Genomic DNA, 19,610 nt, shown 5'->3' on the forward strand with positions numbered 1-19,610 from the left:
GCTCCCGTAAAAGATCAATGGGTTCGTTGGTTGTGTGGCACGTAGCGCCGTTTTGTTGAAAATAAACGTTGTCCAGATCAATACCATCCATAAAAAAATCGTTAATCATCTCTCGATAGCGCAATCCATTCACCAATGGCTCCGCCGGACCATAAACTGCACCGAACAGTCACACGTTGAGCATAGAGAGGCTTTTCAATAATGACTCTTGGATTTTCTTAGTCCCAGATCCGACAATTTTGCTTGTTGACGAAGACACCGAAGTAGAAATGGGCCTCATCTCTCAAGATGATTTTTCGATGGAATTCCGGAACATTTTCATGCATTTCAACGACCCAGTCAGCAAAGACACGACGTTGTTGATGATCGGTCGGCTTGAGTTCTTGTGTTAACTGGACTTTATAAGCCTTAAGACCCAAATCTTTATGCAAAATACGGTGTAATGACGTTTGTGGAATGCCTAATTCCAAAGAACGACGAGGAATGGACAAACCTGGGTTTTCTTCAACACTTTCGGCTACAACAGCAATATTTTCGGCTGCTCTTGAGCGACGTACACGGGTTTTATTCTTCACATCATTAATTTGTCCCAACAGCTTGCATTTTTTCACCAATTTCTGTATTGCGGTTCGACAAGGTGCTTCACGACCATTTTAGGTAGAGAACTCTTTAATGAATTCGAAGATATCAGACATCTTCTAAAAGTTTTCAAAAGTACACACTGGTTTTAGCATCGCAATGGGCTATGAGCTTAAGGATGTCCCATCGTGGGCAACCGCTTCAGCCTAACCAAACCTAAAAAATCTCGGAACTATGAAGAGCTCTGGCCGGAATATTAAATAAAACCCGCTCAAGAAGCACCGGACATCGGATCAGATCGAAAACGAAAGCCAAAGAGGAGATTATTTTCCTGTTCTGTGATCACTAGCTCTCTGGTTTCTGAATTGATGCAAAGTGATTTAGATAATTTTAGTAACTAGTTCTATTGGGGAAAAGTATAGTAGAAGTTGAAAAATCAAACCGGTACAGTTAGTTCTCATTCTGCGTTAGTTTCTGGTATTCTGAGTGGGATCGAATCGATCATTTCATTTCATCGATCAATTTTCAACTATTTTCTTTTTTATGTGCAAACTAAAATTTTCGTTGGAATCGGAATCGAAATGCAGAACAGGTTCGAATAGTTTTCAAATTTGGCATATATGGCTGTAGGTATTTATTCCTGAAAATCACGTCATCAATGGCTTTGCATTACATCTACTACCCTTAGATCTCTTCTGCAAATACTCAACGGCCTGTTCCGCCTTAAGACTCAGAGCGAACTCACAATGGAAGACTGTCACACATGAACATTCAACCATCTTAGGCTCCTATACGGATATATACAGTGATTGTGATTGACACCCTCCCATTCTCTGCTTCGAAAGGAATTTCTTAATGAATATCTCTTCTAGATTGGAATGGCTTGAAGAAGATCCATCACCCAGTACACCCGTTAAGATCTACACGGACGGATCTAAAATGGACACCGGTGTAGGATCAGGGTTATAATGCGAAGAGATTTTTATCAGTGAATCCTTCAAACTACCGGATCACTGTAGTGTTTTTCAAGCGGAAATAAAAGCTATTCATGAAAGCTTAAAATAGTTAGAGATACACAGAATGTCATCAACTGATATCTGCATTCTATCAGACAGCCAAGCTGCCCTACGGCTCCATAAAGTATTCCGTTCGTGGACTCATCGGTAAAGAAGATATCCGTCTAACCTCTTTGAATGCATTCTGAATTACTCCATGGAAATTTTACATCAATCGGGAAACGTTTAATTTGTGAAGTAGCAAAAAGAAGAATGAGTATGAGAATGAGAACAGTGAGAAAAAACGAACTATATATCAATGCCATTAAGTGATTCTGAAGTGGCAACATTTAATCCTCCTTTGGCTACGGAAATTACTTTCAAATTTGCTGCATCACAGCAGTGGCGAAGTGGCAAAAAATTGTTGTGTATTACGCAACGAAATCATCAGCATATAACAAATTGCAACAACAAAAAAATGAATAAATAAAATTTTGCGATTAATGCAAAGTCAACACTCACAAATCCATTTCAGAGCTGTCAAATCCAAAATTAAAATTTTGCGGCATGAGTTTATTCAAGTGAAGCGCAAAGTAATTATGCAAGAAAACAGAAATTGATTAAAAAGCCAACAAAAAATATAAATATACATATTTACGAATTCACATAAATATCTACGCATATAACCAAATATTATTAATAAAAAGAAAAGCCAAACACAAAAACACAAGCACTTTGTGATTCCTTGAGAACTGTGCCCCCACTCAGTTCTACAAAGCAGCCATCACTCAAAGTACTTAGTTAATTTTAGTAGCTCATTAAGTGTGATATTATTCACTCAACGGCGTTGGCGCATAAAATGAAATGTTTAACGCGCTCACCCACAAATGCCTGGGGTCATAAAGAAATTTGTAAAGCCAGCATGTACGAGTGGCTGTGTGTGTATGTGTGTACATATGTAAGCGGTTGGAGACTAGGGGAACCCATTACTTAACTAAAAACAAATGATTTTGTATTGGTGGGAATATGTAGTGGCGTTCAAGTATAGCTACCAAGAAGATTGTGCCAAGAAGTAAACACTTTCTGCATGGCTGGTGGAGTTCGAGGCTATACCTTTTTCGTGCGCATTTTCTCTACAGGGTAAAGCGTTTGTTTGAAACTAGTAACTGTGTAACTGGTTGTTGTTCCATCAAATATTGAAGTGTAGGATCTCCTACTTGTGGCTTTCGTAAAACTAAACAGCCAAGGCACAAGTATTGGGTTGAGAAATAAGCTCATATCGTTTTATATTTTCTTTTATTTTACAATGATTTATTTGCTGTTTGGTAAATGGTAAGTGTTCATTCGATAGAAATCTTTTTTCTGCTCTCCAAAACTATGTTAATTGTATTTTTGAGTTATTTAATGTTTTATTAGTTTTGAGGCTGCCGAAGAAGTCCGGGACATTTGCGACGTGTATGGAGAAGGTGTCATACTGCACGGAAATGGGTTGAAAAGTTCAAAAATGGTGACTTTGACGTCGTTGACGTCGACGTTTTCATTCAATGGGATTTAACGAAAAAATCAACACGCGGTCCTAAACAGCGCTTTTTGTACATACCTACCGAATCGTCACGGGAGATGAGAAATGTTGCCTATACATCAATATGAAGCAGAAGTGTAACCAATTAAAAAGACCTTAAATTTAGTTTTGAAAATTACTCTTATTAAGTAAAAAATGTGTGAAAATAATACAAAATTAAGAATCAATTTACTTTTGCTCGATATGACCACCTTTTGCTTTGACTATGGCCTTGAGACTGTCCAGAAACTGATCTCAAGCTGCTTGAATCTGATTTGCAGGTAGTTTGGTCCTCTAGCGGACAATGGCTTTTCTCAGCCCCTCGAGATTAGTTCGGACTTTGCTCTCTAAAATGGCCCAAAGAAAATAATCCATTGGATTCGCGAGAGCCATTTTGTGGGCGTTATGAAGTTCGGGACGTTGTTTTTTAGCCGTTCTTGGTTCACTCGTGCTTTGTGAGACGGTGCGGAGTTCTATTGAATCGTCGATGGTCTGCCACCGAAATGTTTGTCTTCCCACGGCTTCAAAGTAACCTCCAGAATTCTTTCCCGATAATATTTCGTATTTACCTCGACGCCAGGCTCCATGAAAACGATTGGAGAGCGCCCATCTGCGGTTACAGCGGCCCAAACCATTGCCTGTTGCGAGTGCTGTCTCCTGGTGGCATATCGATGACTCAAATTCTAGTATGAACGGTGGGTCAAATAAACCCTATAGTTTTGAGAGTTTACAAATTGCTCAATTTGAACAATTTTTTCGTCAGAAACAGAGAACAGGAAATTTACCGCTTTCGGTCAAGTAAAGCAACTCCTACGCTCTCCAAGTCTGACTTGTTTCTGGTTTAGTGAGAGATCATGCGCCCTGTGGATCTTGTAAGGTTTGAATTTGAGATCATTTTTCTGTATGCGGCGGATGCTCCGGTCAGATATTTTCAGTTCTTTCACCATTTGATTGGCACTTCGTCGGCGATTTCGCTCAAGTCGCTTCTTCACTTTCTGGACCATTTCATGCGACGTTGCAGTCTTGATGATCGCCTCCACGACGTTACTGGTAGCATCATTGTAACTAGTAATGATGCGATAAGCCAAAACTTTATTTAAAATTGTTAAATTTGTCCGCGCGCTTATAAACAATACTCTGAACTATCACATCAGTTGCGCGAGCGGTCTGAAGCTGTTTACACTACGGGTGCCGGACCTTGTGATGCCATCTAAGTGTTAGGCTCAGGGTTTTTCAGGCCATGTGTTACTCGGTCTCTAAAGTGTCGAAATTTGTTTACAGATTTTGACAGTCTAGTGACCAAAAGTTAAAAGAGAGGCATCGTGCTTGTTGTTTTTGCTCTACTGCTACTACCCGTTCAATGGGCCTTCGTGTAATTTTATTTTTTTATCTTCGAAGGTCTACTTTCTTCTAAACTGCCTCATATTCCGAACTAGAAATTCATCTGACCCACTACAATTTTTCGCGCAGGGTAGCTTTGCAGATAAGTTTGCTTGCATGCGCTTGCCTGTCACTTTATTTGTTGCACTGCTTTGCTGAAAAATCGATTTTGATATTCTTGATTATAAACAGACCGCCTAAGGCGACTCAAAGCTCACTCGTTCACTCGCTCATTTACTCAAACACTAGCAATGAGCCAAGGCACACAGCGCCAATGATGTGTTGTGGATATTAGAAGAACTAATGGCTGGTGCAGCGCTACATTAAATGTTTGTGTTTGTTTGTGTATGAGCCTATAAAAGTCACATGTATGAATGCGTGTGTTAGCGTTTATATGTATGTTTGTGTGCATCCATATATCCTCAGCAGTATTAAAAACTCTTTCGGACTTTATGATCTGCATGCGATGAGAGGCTTCTTCCACTGTGCTACTTTTCGGTGTACTTTATGGTCACATTAAATTATTTAATTGCATATAAAATTTGGTGAGAATAAGTGGACCATGATTGGATTAAGTATAAACTGATAAATTTTCTGTTTTGTTGGTTTATTTCGATAAGTTGCATTTTATCTGCTGACATATGGATGTACGTTTGTATTGCATGTTTTCATGCGTTTGGGTATTTGTGCATTTGTGCTCTGTCTTGATTACCTCAGACTCATCAGCTTCATAAAATCGGTTGATTCCATAATTGCTGCTTTTCTATTGTGAATATGTCAAGTTTTCAACTTCTGAAATGTCCCAATTTGATACGCTTGTGGACGGAAATGTCAAAGCAATAATATTCATTGAGGTGCGAACAAAAAAAAAAAATTAAAAAAATTCATCACTCATTCTGGCAGTTTTAAGCTAACTTAGAGTACTTACAAACTCCATCTGGGGGAAAGAGCTCTAAATTGAGACAGCCCGCTAGGTGCAGTAGACGAAGTTCTATTCACGAGTTTCCAAAGTATTTCGCTGCATTATCAGCTTGTTCATTATCAGGAATGCCGACATGGCCAGGCAACCAGAGCAAAGTAATTTTTTTCATATATTCAATGCAAAGGTCACGGGTCTTGACTATTATTGTTGAGCTGTTGCATAAGTTTTGAACTGTGTTTAAGCAGGAAAAATTTTTGGAACATACCTATAACGAATTTGGCTTTATGATGAATGACTTATTCTAGCGCTTTGTGGATAACAAAAGCCTCGGTCGTAAATAAAGATGTGTGTGGAGAGAGCGTAACACCTGTGATGTTAGTACCGTTTGATGCGGTAACTGCAAAGGCAGTGTTTGTCGCTTTAGAACTCTCAGTAAAAATAGTTACAAAATTTCCTTATTTGTAGTTATTGACGATTTTCAAAAAAAATTGTGAAAAATCTGCGGTACTGGTGTTGGATTTCTTTAGTGCATGCAGAGATGTATAAATTTTGAATTCACTTATCAGTCACTCGGGTTGCATATTGATTTTATGGCAATTAGGCGGTTTGTTTATATCAAAAACTTGTGGTACCTTACAGAGCGTCGAAGTAGAGTCTTAAGTTTAGAGTTTCTTCTGTATTTAGAAGTACTAATTACGATTTTTAAAATTGTTTAATGTAAATTTGTGTTAAAAAATACCAAACTTTTCAAAAAAATGGTCGAATTACAGGTCATCACACGTAGTGTTCCAGAGTCGGAAAATATGCAAGGCAGTCCTTATACGAAACATTTTCACGAGGCGTATGGAAAAATTTTCGTAATTGGGGACCTTTAATCGATGGAAATTTTTTTCGAGAAATGAAGGCACTATTAGTAAAATAATATTAAGGCTCAGTCACTACGGGTGTATCATGTATTTTTATTTCCTACTATAGGTTTTCCGATAAGAGGTGATATTTTGATATTCAAAGGAAAATTCTATTTTTTAATATAAATGATCGGATGTTTATTTCATTATAAAGAGGAAGGTATGCCGTTAATAGTGGAAAATAACATCAAACAAATGACCACCTCCACCACGCTTAAAGGCCAATACGCTTTTCATGAAATTTTCCATAACCGAATTGCAAAGTGGCTGTCCTATGCCCTCGATAGCCTCACGAATTCCATCTTTGAGGTCTTGAATCGACCCTGGGCTGTTGGCGTGACCTTCTCTTTCACGTGGCCCCAAAGAAAAAAATCATAAGGTGTTAAATCACAAGATCTCGGTGGCCAATTTTAATCAATGGTTTCGTTGCTTGTGTGGCACGTGGCGCCGTCTTGTTGAAAATAAACTTTATCCAGATCAATACCATCCAATTGCGGCCATAAAAAATCGTTAATCATCTCTCGATAGCGCAATTCATTCACTTGTTATTGGAAAACCCTTAATTTAAGCAGCGAAGATCACGGAAATACTGAGCAGACTAATGGCGAACATCGGTGGACCAACCCAGAGTAAAAGAAAGTTGATCATAGCGACCACAAACGTAATGATCCTGTACGGGAACGAAATGTAGGAAATGCGCTAAACTGCAAAACCAAGCGCCAAGCACTAGAGGTTGTACGATGAACAGTGGCACTCAGAGTTGCTTCAGCCTACCGCATTGTCTCAGTCGCAGCAATTTTTGTGATCAACAGGGAGATACCTATCGACCTCATGGCCCGAGAACGAATGGATGCGTGGAATTCTAGGAAAAAAACTCGCCACCACTTACGCCGCGGAACAGAGAGGGAGAGAGATGCCAAACCATGCAGTGGTGGCAAAGCCGATGAGACACTGAGACGAGTTGTAAATGGACGGCGAAGCTCATTTATACAATTGGTAAATGGATTCAAAAGAACTTCAGGCAAGTAGGCTATTTCATGACTCAGTTCCTCTGGGGCCACGGATACTTCCAGAAATACCTACGACTACACCGCATGGGTAAGGTAAGTGACCACAGGTGCATATACCGCGAAGCATCAAGCGATGACGGCGAACTCACGTCTTTTAGTTGTGACAGATGCCGCGTGGAAAGAGATGCTCTGCGGGAGCAGATTGTCGACATCGCGCCGACCAGTGTGATTGGCAAGATGCTTGAACATAAATATAATGCGGTGGAATGCGGTAAAGTGATACATTGATTTACGGAGAAAGCAGATAGACCTCCACGCAGTACAACAAAGCGAAGCCTCACTGACAGACACGTAAGAAGACGAGCCTATAGCTTGAAGCTGGCTACAAGCATGGTGGACCCAGACGGGGACGTCATTCTGGGCCCTTCCAAAGTAATGCAGAAAGTAGTCCGTGGAATCGAATCTTCCCAGATGAGGAGGAGAGTAGGTTTAGTGGTCACACCACTCGACGCAGTAGAGACGGTCGCTGTAAATGCGAAGTCATTTTGAACCCACAAAAAAAAAAAAAAAATATTGCACCAGTATTTTCAATTATTTATCATAAAATTATATATATACACTGCCGGACAAAAATACAGGCACAATAAGATTTCCTCATTCATTTAACGAATTACAACATTTGCGTAATGTTCTCCGTTTTCGTTTCAATTACATGTTATTCATTCTTTAATTAAATTCTTGAACCTTATAATAAATATAAAGCTTATTATATTTGTTACGAGAAAGGTGGTAGAATCTAAAATGTAAAAAATGTGGGTTTTCATGGGGACAAAAGGATAGACATAATTTTTCATGCCTTTCCCATTTCTAACATTTAGCATAAGATATATTCTAATACACCGTTACTTAAATGTTACTAGTTTTGTGAGCAAGATTACATAAAAAATTAAAGTCGCTTGCGGAGATCGCAGAAATTATGGATCGAAGCCGTTTCACCATTCGCACAATTTTTAGCGCTTTAAAGGGCAAACGTATTTCACAAGTTCGCAGCGAAGTGGTCGTCCACGCAAATTAACAGACCGAGAGCGATTTCAAATTGTGCGAAAAGTGAAAAATGATTCGAAAACTACACCAACTTAGATTGTGGCGGAGCTGAAACAAATTTTGGCAAAGAAGTCCAAGTTAAAACAGTCAGACGAGGCTGGGTACAAAGAATGTGTGTCTAGGTGCAAGCCCTTCATATCTGCAACCAACCAACCAAAAGAAAAGGGTGGCATATGCAAAACAATTTGAAAACCAGCCTCTTAGCTGTGTGTGAAATACGGTGGTGGAGGATTAATGGTTTGGGGTTACATGACTGCTGCAGATGGGCGCAGCTTGTATTCAGTTATTTATAACATATTGGAAGAAAATTGCAAAAAAAGTGCAGCTAAGTTGAATCTTCCAAGCTCCTTCACATTTCAGCATGACAATGACCCTAAGCACACGACGCATGACGTAAAGATGTTCCTGTCGTGGGAACACATGTTCTGCCGCACCCCCCACAGTCTGCGTCTGAGCACTTGTAGGAGGAATTAGAACGACGAGTCAGAAAATGTGCGATTTCCACGAAGCCTGAATTGAAAGCATCATTAAAAGAAGAATGGCTTAATATTAATAGCCTTATTAAAACAAAAAGGGCTGCCAACGAAGTACTAACCTCTAAGCTTTAAATATTTTATTTAATCTTTAAATTTTAAACATATAAAAGAATTGTGCCTATACTTTTGTCCAGCAAATATTGCTTTACTTTTCCTTTTTTTTAATTTATGGTTTAAGCGCTGTGAGTTTTCAAAAATTAAAACTTGATTTATTAATTAAAATGTATGAGTATGCGTAACTTATGAGGAATAAACAGTTTTTGTTATTGTTGATTAGAAAAACTTGATTTTTATTCCATTGTCGTTATTGTGCCTATACTTATGTCCATCACTGTATATAATTGGCACGTACACTCTTTTTGCCATTTTCTACCGAGGGGCGACCGCTATTAGAAAAAACGTTTTCTTCATTTAGGCGTTTCATCGAGGTTCGAACCGACGTTCATAAAATTAGTTAGTATAAGAATTAATCATTTTAAGTGGTAATTAAATTAAACAAAAAAGGATGCCAATGAAAACAACTTGCAGATTTATTACTATGTTTCCAAAGTTATGACCGCCTTGTTTTCGATCAAATCAAAACTCTTGTACATTAATTACCTAAATTATTACTATTTCAATAAACTTAATGAATTTTTACAATAATTTCAATGTACAAATTATTTTTCGATTGCTTTTTTAAACCCAATATAAAAATTAATATCAAGTTTATATATTTATGTAATTATATACGCGCATACCTCTTTGCATTACCCAATAATTGTTGATCGTCACTGCGAGCTTTCAATCAAACTTTTATGATTGCCACTGTTTGTTGAATTTTCCCAGAAGCTATTTTAACAAATGCAGCAAGGCTTGCGAACACATTTATTATTTATGTGTGAATGAGTAGTGAAAATTATTAATTTCTGCTTAACAATAAAAACCATGTACCACCACTATTTAGCAGTCAGCGGGGTAAGTGGCGAACAAATGATGGCGAGTAATGCGCCAGAAACGACGCCCACTCACCTTGCCGCAGTGACTTCTTGGAAAAGCAAATAACAGCAGCGCATAAAAAACAAAATGAAAACACTACAAGTAAAGCGCGCACACACACAAATAAACAAATAAACAAAAACAATATTAATACGAATAAATCTGTATGTACTTAGCGATGTAAGTCAGGCAAACAAGAAAAACAAACAACGTACCGATTGCCATTGAAGCGCACATACATAAATATTTATAGATATCTTTATGGAATACGACAATAGTATAAATATAGCATTTTAATATTATATGAATTTGCTTTTTGCCATAAAATATTGTATTTTATGTAAATCGTTATTAAGCTGATATTACGTGGATTTTTATATTATTTAATGCGCTTGGCAAATCGTGCAGCGGTCGTGATGCTTGGCGGCGCAATTCGGCGAATGGAGGTGTGTTCGTGCGCCGCCGCTTCTGCCGTTTCTGCCGTTTGTGTAAAAATAAATGCTTCATTAAGCAAATCGGCAACAAACAACAAAAATCAACACGAGCACACCGTGAAGATGCTGCTGAAAAGTTTGCTATCAACTATTTTAAGTTTGAACTACCGAAAGCACGAATGAATGGAATAGAATGGGGAGCCGTGACTTGAAATCGTTCAGGCGTTAATGCATGAACATGAAATTGTTAACCAAATGACATTGTTGACATTTCATGTCATGCCTGACAGCTCGTGATTAAGGCGCTAAAGTAGGCGGGCTTGAATGCATGTAATGCGAACAAATATTTGTGGGTGATAATTTACATACATATATATGTACATTTGGAAAAGTACAAGCACACACACAATTCTATGCCTTGGATTTGACTGAAAAAGTGGATTTTTGTTTAATGTACTATTAGTTTATACTTCAAATAGACAGTGAATCAAATGAAAGTTCCTGTTTGAATGACATAAACATTCTGTCAAAAAAGTACCGGGAATTGTTCAATAAACACAAAATAATCGGTTAATCATGAAAATTTATTTTGTCGCCTGCAAAATAGGCTCCGTTCGAGGCAATGCACATATGTATGCCAACTATTGGTTCACTTACCAAAGCACCTTTTAACGCGTTTGAAGAGATCTTCTTTAGCGAATTCTCCATACTGGCCCCTATCGATTCAAAGCGGCGTCCGCGGAGTTGCAATTTAAGTTTTGGGAAAAGGAAAAAATCACAGAGGGCTAAACCCGGTGAATACGGTGGTTTGTCGACAACAAAGTGTTCACAACATTAGCCTTTGGAGACGGTGCGTTATCATGATGCAAGATCCATGAGTTTTCTTTTCACAAATTGGGTCGTTTCCTACGCACATTTTCTCTCAAACGCCACATAACTTCCAAATAATATTCTTTATTTACCGTAGAACCATTTAGAATGAATACCGAGTGCACAACACCATGATAATCAAAAGGAACGAGTAGCATGACTTTCACTTTTGATCGACTTTGACGTGGTTTTTTGGGTTTCGGCTCATGTGGATGGCGCCATTCAGCCGTCTGTTGACTGGTTTGCATGTCAAACTCGAATACCCACATCTCATCACCTGTTATGATGCACTGGATAAACGTTGGGACCGAATTCCCTTGATATGCTTGAGGTATTCAGCCAACTTTTTCCGATGAATTTTTTGAAAGAAATTCAACTCTCTTGGAACGAGTCAAGCAGCCAGGCATCTGAATCCCAATTGATGGTGTAAAATGTTGCAAATCGTTACATTAAATGTTGCGTATGCTTTAATATGCAACAAATTTTGGTAATTTGGATCTGTCCACTGCGGACATCTCAGATGAAATAATAGCTTTGTCGTCATCATTACAGATTGACGTGGATGGGGTTTTGGTTATTTTCTTTAAAAAGCATCCCACTATTGTAATAGGCAAGTCCACAATTTCCTAGGCTAAGAAGATAACTGAATGGAAACTGAACTCTGATCTCTTTGTGGTATTGTACAAAATTTTTTCTTTTATTTCTAAACTATAAACTACAAAAAATTAACTCTGTTAATGCGTTTGTTGTTTTTCATATTTGTTTTTGTTATCCCCCATTTATCTTTTATTCAAATATTGCTATATTTTTTATATATCTTTAGAACTGTGGCTTTCGTTTTCATTTGTTTTGTCTTTAAATTTTTTATAATGTCCTAATTTTTGGGAAAATCTTAATTTTTGAATTTTTGTACTTTATACTGATTTCGCTTATTTTTATTGTAATTTATTTATATCTTTGTATATATATGTGTCGTATGGTAGTGTGGAAACTGCAGAATTCACAATTTTTGTTTAAAAAATACCCAAGTAATGCTTCTTCCGGTGTGGCATCACTGTTTGAAGTTATAAAAAATACAAAAAGTACAAATTTTTACCGAGCTCTCAAGAGAAAAAGACGTCCGCATCTTGTCATCTATAGTTCAGATGGCAAAAGAAGTAACAGAGGCGGTAAAATTGAAATTGAAATTTGTTGAAAAAAAGTTGAGTCAAGAAGCACCGAGAGATTTGGTAACTCCTAGAAAACTCTCAGGCTAAAAAGCCCATTGTATTCAAAGCTCTGAAAAGTGAAAGGGTAGATAGTCGAAAAGGAAAGGAGAGAAGTAACAGAGCAAAAAAGATAGGATGGAACAGAGGAATAGAGGTAGGTAGACCCGTGGGAATGTTCCAGATTCTTTGGTAAATCTGAAAATATTCTCCAATTTGAGGAAATGAATTCTACTTGCTCTCATGACAACGGAACCCAAAATTCGAAGCCTTGCTCTAGCAACTGCGGGACACTCACAAAAAACAAAAAACAAAAATACTCAGTGCTATTCACCTCCTCTTTGCAAGACAAGCAAATCGGATCCCCATTGATTAGAATGGTGGTCATATGCTGACCCCATGGGTTGTGTCCTGTAATAATACCGACCATCAACCGAACCCCTTTCCTTCCAAGTTTTAGTAGAAAGTTCCACAGTTTTCTGTTCGCACTTGTCACAAAACACTTTGCAGTACTGCAGCATTCAAGACCGGACGATCCGTCTTTATGTGAATTGCATACATAATCTCTGATCCAATTCGTAATTACTGCAGCATTGATTCTGATTATTGGCTCTGGTCCTTGTGGGGTAACCGCTGATCGACGGTTTGACAATTCATTGGCAATTTTATTCCCTTGAACACCGCAGTGTTCTGGAACCCATATAAGTACAAGCTTATTCTGGCGTACAACAGAATTAAGCTTCTTCTTTCATTCTTGAACAATCCTTGAGGATTGCTTTGTGTTCTTCAGAGCCTTTAATGCAGCCTGACTGTCACTAAAGATTCCCATCTGTTTAACAGAGGTAGTGGTTGCGTTAATTTTTTCGTACATCATTAACACCAACTCAGTTTTTCTCCCTTCCCCTGGTTACGACAGCTCAATAACTGATTTCTTCAAAATTGCTGAGAATTGGTTATTAATCTGACGTTGGCTATAGTTTCTGAGAAGGATGATAGATTATTAGAATTGGCCAACAGCTTCGGCTGCCACAACACCGAAGGCCCAGCAGCAAAATTCGACCCGCTCATTTCTCACTTATTCACCCACGCCCACAATCAGTCGTTATTCAGAAGGTAACGAAGCAATATGGGCATAGACTGTGTAGATTTTTTTCGCATATCACCAACGCAAGCTCAGTTTTTTTTGTAAACCAACCGCTGATACATCCCCGATTACGTTAGCCAATCAGCTGATTTTATGATATTGACCGAAAGGCGGTTAACGGTCTGATATTGGCCTCACCTGTAAAAATCTAGTCACCATGACCTTCTGAATTCTCTTCACCAGGCCTCACAACTTCACTTGAACCATTGGATTTTCATCATAGCAGTCATTTCAAGGTCCCTTTTTCGTACTCAAGTACAAAAAAAAGGGTGATGGAGATATTAACTTTTCCTAATTAAGACAACCTAAATCGACGAAAAGGCTTTTAATCACTTTAAATATTTAATTTGCAATCTCAAGCCAAAAAAAAAAGTGTATATACATACATATAGCACCCCTCCATATGACTCTTAATAACGTTTTGTTTGCTTTATGGCTTTCCCATACATGCACAGCCACTCACACTTGCACTTCCCCAAAATAGCATAGAAATTTATTAGTCAAAGTACTTACAGCTCATTAGCGGCTTGATTAATAGTTTTATGAAATACTGGCGTAGATGCCATTTAAATAGAGTCAAATATACCAAACGTAATTAAAATAATTACCCTTGAATATGATATATAAAACTGATTTTGCACTTAGCTGTGAATATTGCAAATATTTGCTTGTACGCCAAAGCGCAAATTATTATCGGCAAATCATAATGCAATTATGGGCTTTCAACCATTTAACTAGGTACTTTCAATTTATGTGCATACATACACACACACATACTCATTTGTAGCACAATAAAATGTTTAGTTTTCGCTATTTTGCATTCCCCACAGATAAAAGCGCAGCTAAATACTGATTGCGGGTTAGAGATCAGCGGCTTGATCAACACGTTCCACACAACATCACATTGCAAAAAGTGGCATACAAACATCCGCACATACACAGCGGACCAACCGCTTACTTGCGCACATACAAATAGACACTGGCCGCGCATTCACATTCGCAGTCTTTTCGGGCGCCTTTCATCAGCTTCCGCAATATGATTTTTTTATGGTTCTCTTTTTAATATTTTTGAAAATGCACTGCTGTCAATTCACTAAGCTCGCAGTAATCACAACATTGTACAAGCACAATAAGTAAGCTGATTTTGTTGTTGTCGGTTGTTTATGCGCAATTTGCAGTTTTCCTTTGAGTTGGTCAGTGATCGATTGCCGGCCTGTGTGCCCGTTCACTTGATTGAGTAGCGATCGTGACTTTGATAATTTCTCTTTGGTTGATTTGTTTTGGAAAATAGAGAAAATGCGAATTATTATTTTTTTTTTCTAATCTAGAGTCTTGAAGAATATACTGCTAATTTAGGTAAGTTAAAGTGTTTTGATGTTTGGCCGAAAAGCGCTATATTTTTCTACAATTGGCAGGTGGTAATTGCTTGTAAATATGTAGTAAGAAGTTCATTTGCTTTCGACTTTCGTTATTTTTTGCGATATTTTTTTTTTTCTTAGAGCTAACATATTTTCAGAAAATAAGTTGGATGCATAGAAAGAAAACTGCCGTTTTTGCTTTCAAAGTGAAAGATCTTATTACATTAAGGGTCACACTTATTCCTGCAGGTGTCGTCCATCGCTGGGCACGACCTGTTTCCATTTTCTGGCCACAATTCTTGGCCTCTTCGTGAGAAAGAAAGTAAAGCGATTTATATAAAAAAAAATAATAATTGGAGCGTAGACTTCTGCTAGGAGTTTGGCCGAGCTCCTCTTCTATTTGTGGCGTGCGTCTTGAACTTTTTCCACAAAACGGAGGGACCTACAGTCTTCAGCCGACTTCGAACGGCAGATATTTTTTATGCGGAGCTTTTTTGTGGTAGAAATATACTCGGAGGTTTGACACTACCTGCCGAGGGGCGAATGGTAATCACGCACCAACTCATTCGGCTACGGCGGTCGCTATTTACATGTATGTATATTTATGTGAACAGAAGGAGAGGTGAGAGTGAAAACGACCTAAAAGGTGGACTTTACGTGGTTTGGCATAAGTCATTTCAATGTTGTTGGTTAAGGATTGGGTATAAAGATAAATGAATAACGCAGGTCTTCTTTGTTTTTTTTTTGATTTTGTTATGATAAAAGTCTGGATTCCGATGTATTTCTATGTGCTGAACATGATAATGAATCACGTGCTAGAGACTAAAAAATATACTCAAACTAAAGCTTGAATCGCAGGCAACCTCAAAACTATAAAAAATAAATAACTATGAACAAAATGACATTCATTTTTTAAGGTCCAGTGAATATGATCGATTCGGAGCTTAGTATAAGTTAATCTCATAAAAGTACTATTCAGGAATTTTTGCGATCGCTGAATACAACTCGGATGCCAGTTTCTCAAAACCCAAAATTGCGAAGGAAATAATCGGTTTTAGTGCACAAAAATACATACATAGGAAATCAGTTCCATACCTGTAAAAAAAAATGAGTGTGGTGGACTTGTGTTATCACTACTGGTTTTTCTTCGTATTGGGATCGCTTTTTCGGAAATGTTCCGTTGAAGGCATTAGTTACCCTCAGTAGCAAGCTTTTGTAATGAATTCACTCATTTTCAATAGTTTATATTCTATCATGTCGAGCTGATCACATGCGCAATACTTCGTAAAACCAGCTGGCTATCAAAGCCGCAGCTTTCGAAATAATTAAGAACATTAAAAAAGAATTGAAATTAAAAAAAGTTAGAACAATATATTTAAATAATTAAAAAATAATAATAATTATTGTTTTAAAATTAAAAAAATATAAATAATATATTTAAGTTATCAATCATTCGTCAACATAAATAAGTGCTTCCAAATTACCTTTTCCAAGCGCATTACTGTCATGAACTTCTCTTATCACATATCAACACGCCTGCCACATGAAAGTGAAATTAAAGACTTGGATGTAATATTTGATTAGAAGCTTACTTTTACTAGTCACAAAAATTTAATATTGCCAAATCTTACGCCAGGCTTGCTTTTGTTAGGCGTCATAGTTCCGATTTCTCCGACCCTTATACGCTGTACGGCGTTTGTGCATTCCAAACTGGAGTATGCATCCTTCATTTGGTGTATATATTATACGTGTTATGCTGCCAGAATTGAACGAATCCAAAAACTATTTTAACATTTCGCATTGCGTAATTTACGCTTTTCGGATCCCTGCCTATGAAGCGCGATGTTTATTTTTCAACTTAAAATCATTACAGTGCATGAGATAAGTCCTGATTTTATATTTAATTTTTTATTTGATCCGTGGTGCTGTTAACTGTCCGGTGCTTCTTGAGAGGATTTTCTTTAATGTTTCTTCTATGTTGGTCTTTTAAAATCCCTTTATGCTCAGAATGCTCCTATGAACATACTACATCTCCCTCCTTTAGAAAAATAACGTAATTACATGAAGTTATTTTCTTAGTGTTATTACTTACTTATGTGTAAAATTTATAATTATATATATTTATTTTTTTTTTTCATTTTATGAATTTTAATACTAATTAATTAGTAGATTTGATGATATATATATATATATATATAGCATTAATTACTTATTATAGGTATGGCCATACTTTACTTTATAATAGTAGTCAACTGATTGTGAAGTAACATGTCTTTAATATATCAAGAAATGAAAATCTTTAACCTATCTTTATGTACTTTTTGTTTCTTATTTTTACTGTCTTTAATTATTATATTATCGTTATCTTCTATTTTTACTACAGTATAAGGGCCTAAATATGTTTTATCTAGCTTATGACCTGTTTCATTTTTTAATAAAACTAGGTCATCTATTTTTATGTTACTATCTATAATATTCCTATCGTAATATTCTTTATTTCTATTTTTATGTTTTTCTAATAGTAATCTAGCCCTTTTATAGGCTGATTCTAATCTAAACTTAACTTCTTTAGAGTAATCATCTATATTATAAATAGGTTCTATTTTATCTATATTTGTAAAATATTTTGGCAAGTTACTCTGTTTGCCGAAAACTAGCTCATATGGACAATAATTATGTGCCATAGAGGGTGTCGTGTTGAAACAGTATACGAAATATTGTAGCCATACGTCCCAATCTGTTTTGTCAACAGATATGTAAGAACGGATATATTCATTGAATGTTCTGTGGCTTCTTTCTACTGTTCCAACGGTCTGGTGGTGGTGTGCAGTAGACGTTATGTTGTCTATCTTTAAGTATTTGCACAAGTCAGATATAATTGAATTTTTATATTCTGTTCCCATGTCCGTAATGAACGTCTTCATTGGACCGTACTTCAGAATAAAAGATTCGAATATAGCTTTTGCGACAGTTGTTGCACTTTTGTTTGCAACTGGAATTGCTACTAAGTACTTTGTCAGATCACATATTAAAGTGACTGCGTATTCATTTCCATTTTCCGTGCGTGGTAATGGACCAATTGTATCTACTATCACTCTGTCGAAAGCATATATTGGAGTTTCAGTTAGAGTCATTGGGGTCTTTGTGTGTAATGTCGTCTTTGACATTTGGCATTTGGGACATCTACGTATATACTCTTTGATATGACGAGTCATATTTTTCCAATAGTAGTGTCTTTTTATTTTAGCTATTGTTCTAGCTATTCCTGTATGACCTCCTTGTATTGGATCATCATGGAATGTAAACAGTATTGCTTCTTTTTCTTTATCTTTTTGTATTAGGGTCACCGGCTGGAGTAGCGCTACTCTTAAAGATTTCAATATTTCATTGCCCATTTTTTTAAAAGTATCTATTGAAATTAGTTCAAAGATCTTTTCGCTCGGTGCCACTTTGAGTTGGCTAATATTAAGTATACCGGCTTCCGTTTCAAGCCTTTGAAAGAACTGACCTAAGTCAAGAATTTCATTGGTGTACATATTGCTAACATCAATTCTTGCTATAACTTTATTTCCATGTTTTAGTAAGCATAGAGAGTCTGTTATTCGCAAGGTCACTACTTTTCGTACCTCGTCATTTGCAATGACTTCGTATACGTTGGGCTGAGAAGCATTTAGAGTTTGCTTTCGCAAATCCTCTTTTTCTTTTTCTTTTCCTGCGCAGGAATTTAACTGTTTACTTTGATTTCTGGTAGTGACTTTCAGAATTTTATTACTTATTTGTATGTTTTTTAAGTCCTTTATTGTAATTCTTGATAGCGCATCGGCTACAAAATTATCTTTGCCCTTTAGATATTCTACTGTGAAATTATATTCCTCTAATTCAAGTCTCATACGAGTAAGTTTCGAACTTGGATTTACCATTGAGAATAGGTAAGTAAGTGCTCTGTGATCTGTTTTGACAGTGAAGTGTCTACCATAAATATATGGTCTGAAATATATTATTGCCCAATGAATAGCTGCTAATTCCTGTTCTGTTGTGCTTTTGTTGCTTTCACCTTTTGTGAATGCTCTTGATGCGTATGCAACTGGGAGTTGGAGTCCGTTTTTGTTCTGAGTTAAAACTGCTCCACATGCTTGTTTACTAGCATCTGTGATAATACAGAATTCTTTGCTGAAATCTGGGTATTGTAGGAGTGTTGGATTCATTAGTGCTGATTTTAGATATTCGAAGGCGTTTTGGCAATTAGCTGTCCATTCGAATTTTACATTCTTTTTACATTACCTCGTTATGTGACGGGAATAATCAGCAAAATTTTTTATGAATCTTCTGTAATAGTTACAAAATGCAACAAATCTTCTAGCGCTGTCCGCATCGTGTGGGACTGGATAATTTTGGATGACGTCGTATTTTTTGTCGTCGGGCAAGATTCCTTTGTCTGTGCATTTATGTCCTAGGAAAGTGACTTCATGCATGAAAAATGAGCATTTTTCGGGATGTAACTTTAGATTGTGTTGTCTACATTTTTCAAAAACATCGGTTAAGTTTTTGAGCATCTGTTTTTCAGAACAACCAATGACTATTAAGTCATCCATATAAAGGAATGCTTGTGAAGGTTCAAGTCCAGAG

At 37.0% G+C, this 19,610-nt stretch overlaps 2 protein-coding genes across 3 annotated transcripts in view; one reads left to right on the forward strand and one right to left on the reverse strand.

The window, feature by feature from the left end:
- Positions 1–11,115, reverse strand: part of LOC129238074 (synapsin) — a 116,780-nt gene extending 105,665 nt beyond the window's left edge. Inside the window, 1 exon segment of the mRNA XM_054873115.1 lies at positions 11,065–11,115. Within this exon segment, the coding sequence (XP_054729090.1) occupies positions 11,065–11,115 (51 nt within the window).
- Positions 1–19,610, forward strand: part of LOC129236946 (tissue inhibitor of metalloproteinase) — a 103,569-nt gene that overhangs the window by 59,348 nt on the left and 24,611 nt on the right. The window lies entirely within an intron of this gene.

The sequence above is a fragment of the Anastrepha obliqua genome, chromosome 1 (genome assembly GCF_027943255.1).
Source record: "Anastrepha obliqua isolate idAnaObli1 chromosome 1, idAnaObli1_1.0, whole genome shotgun sequence".
In the NCBI taxonomy this organism is placed as follows: Eukaryota; Metazoa; Arthropoda; class Insecta; order Diptera; family Tephritidae; genus Anastrepha; species Anastrepha obliqua.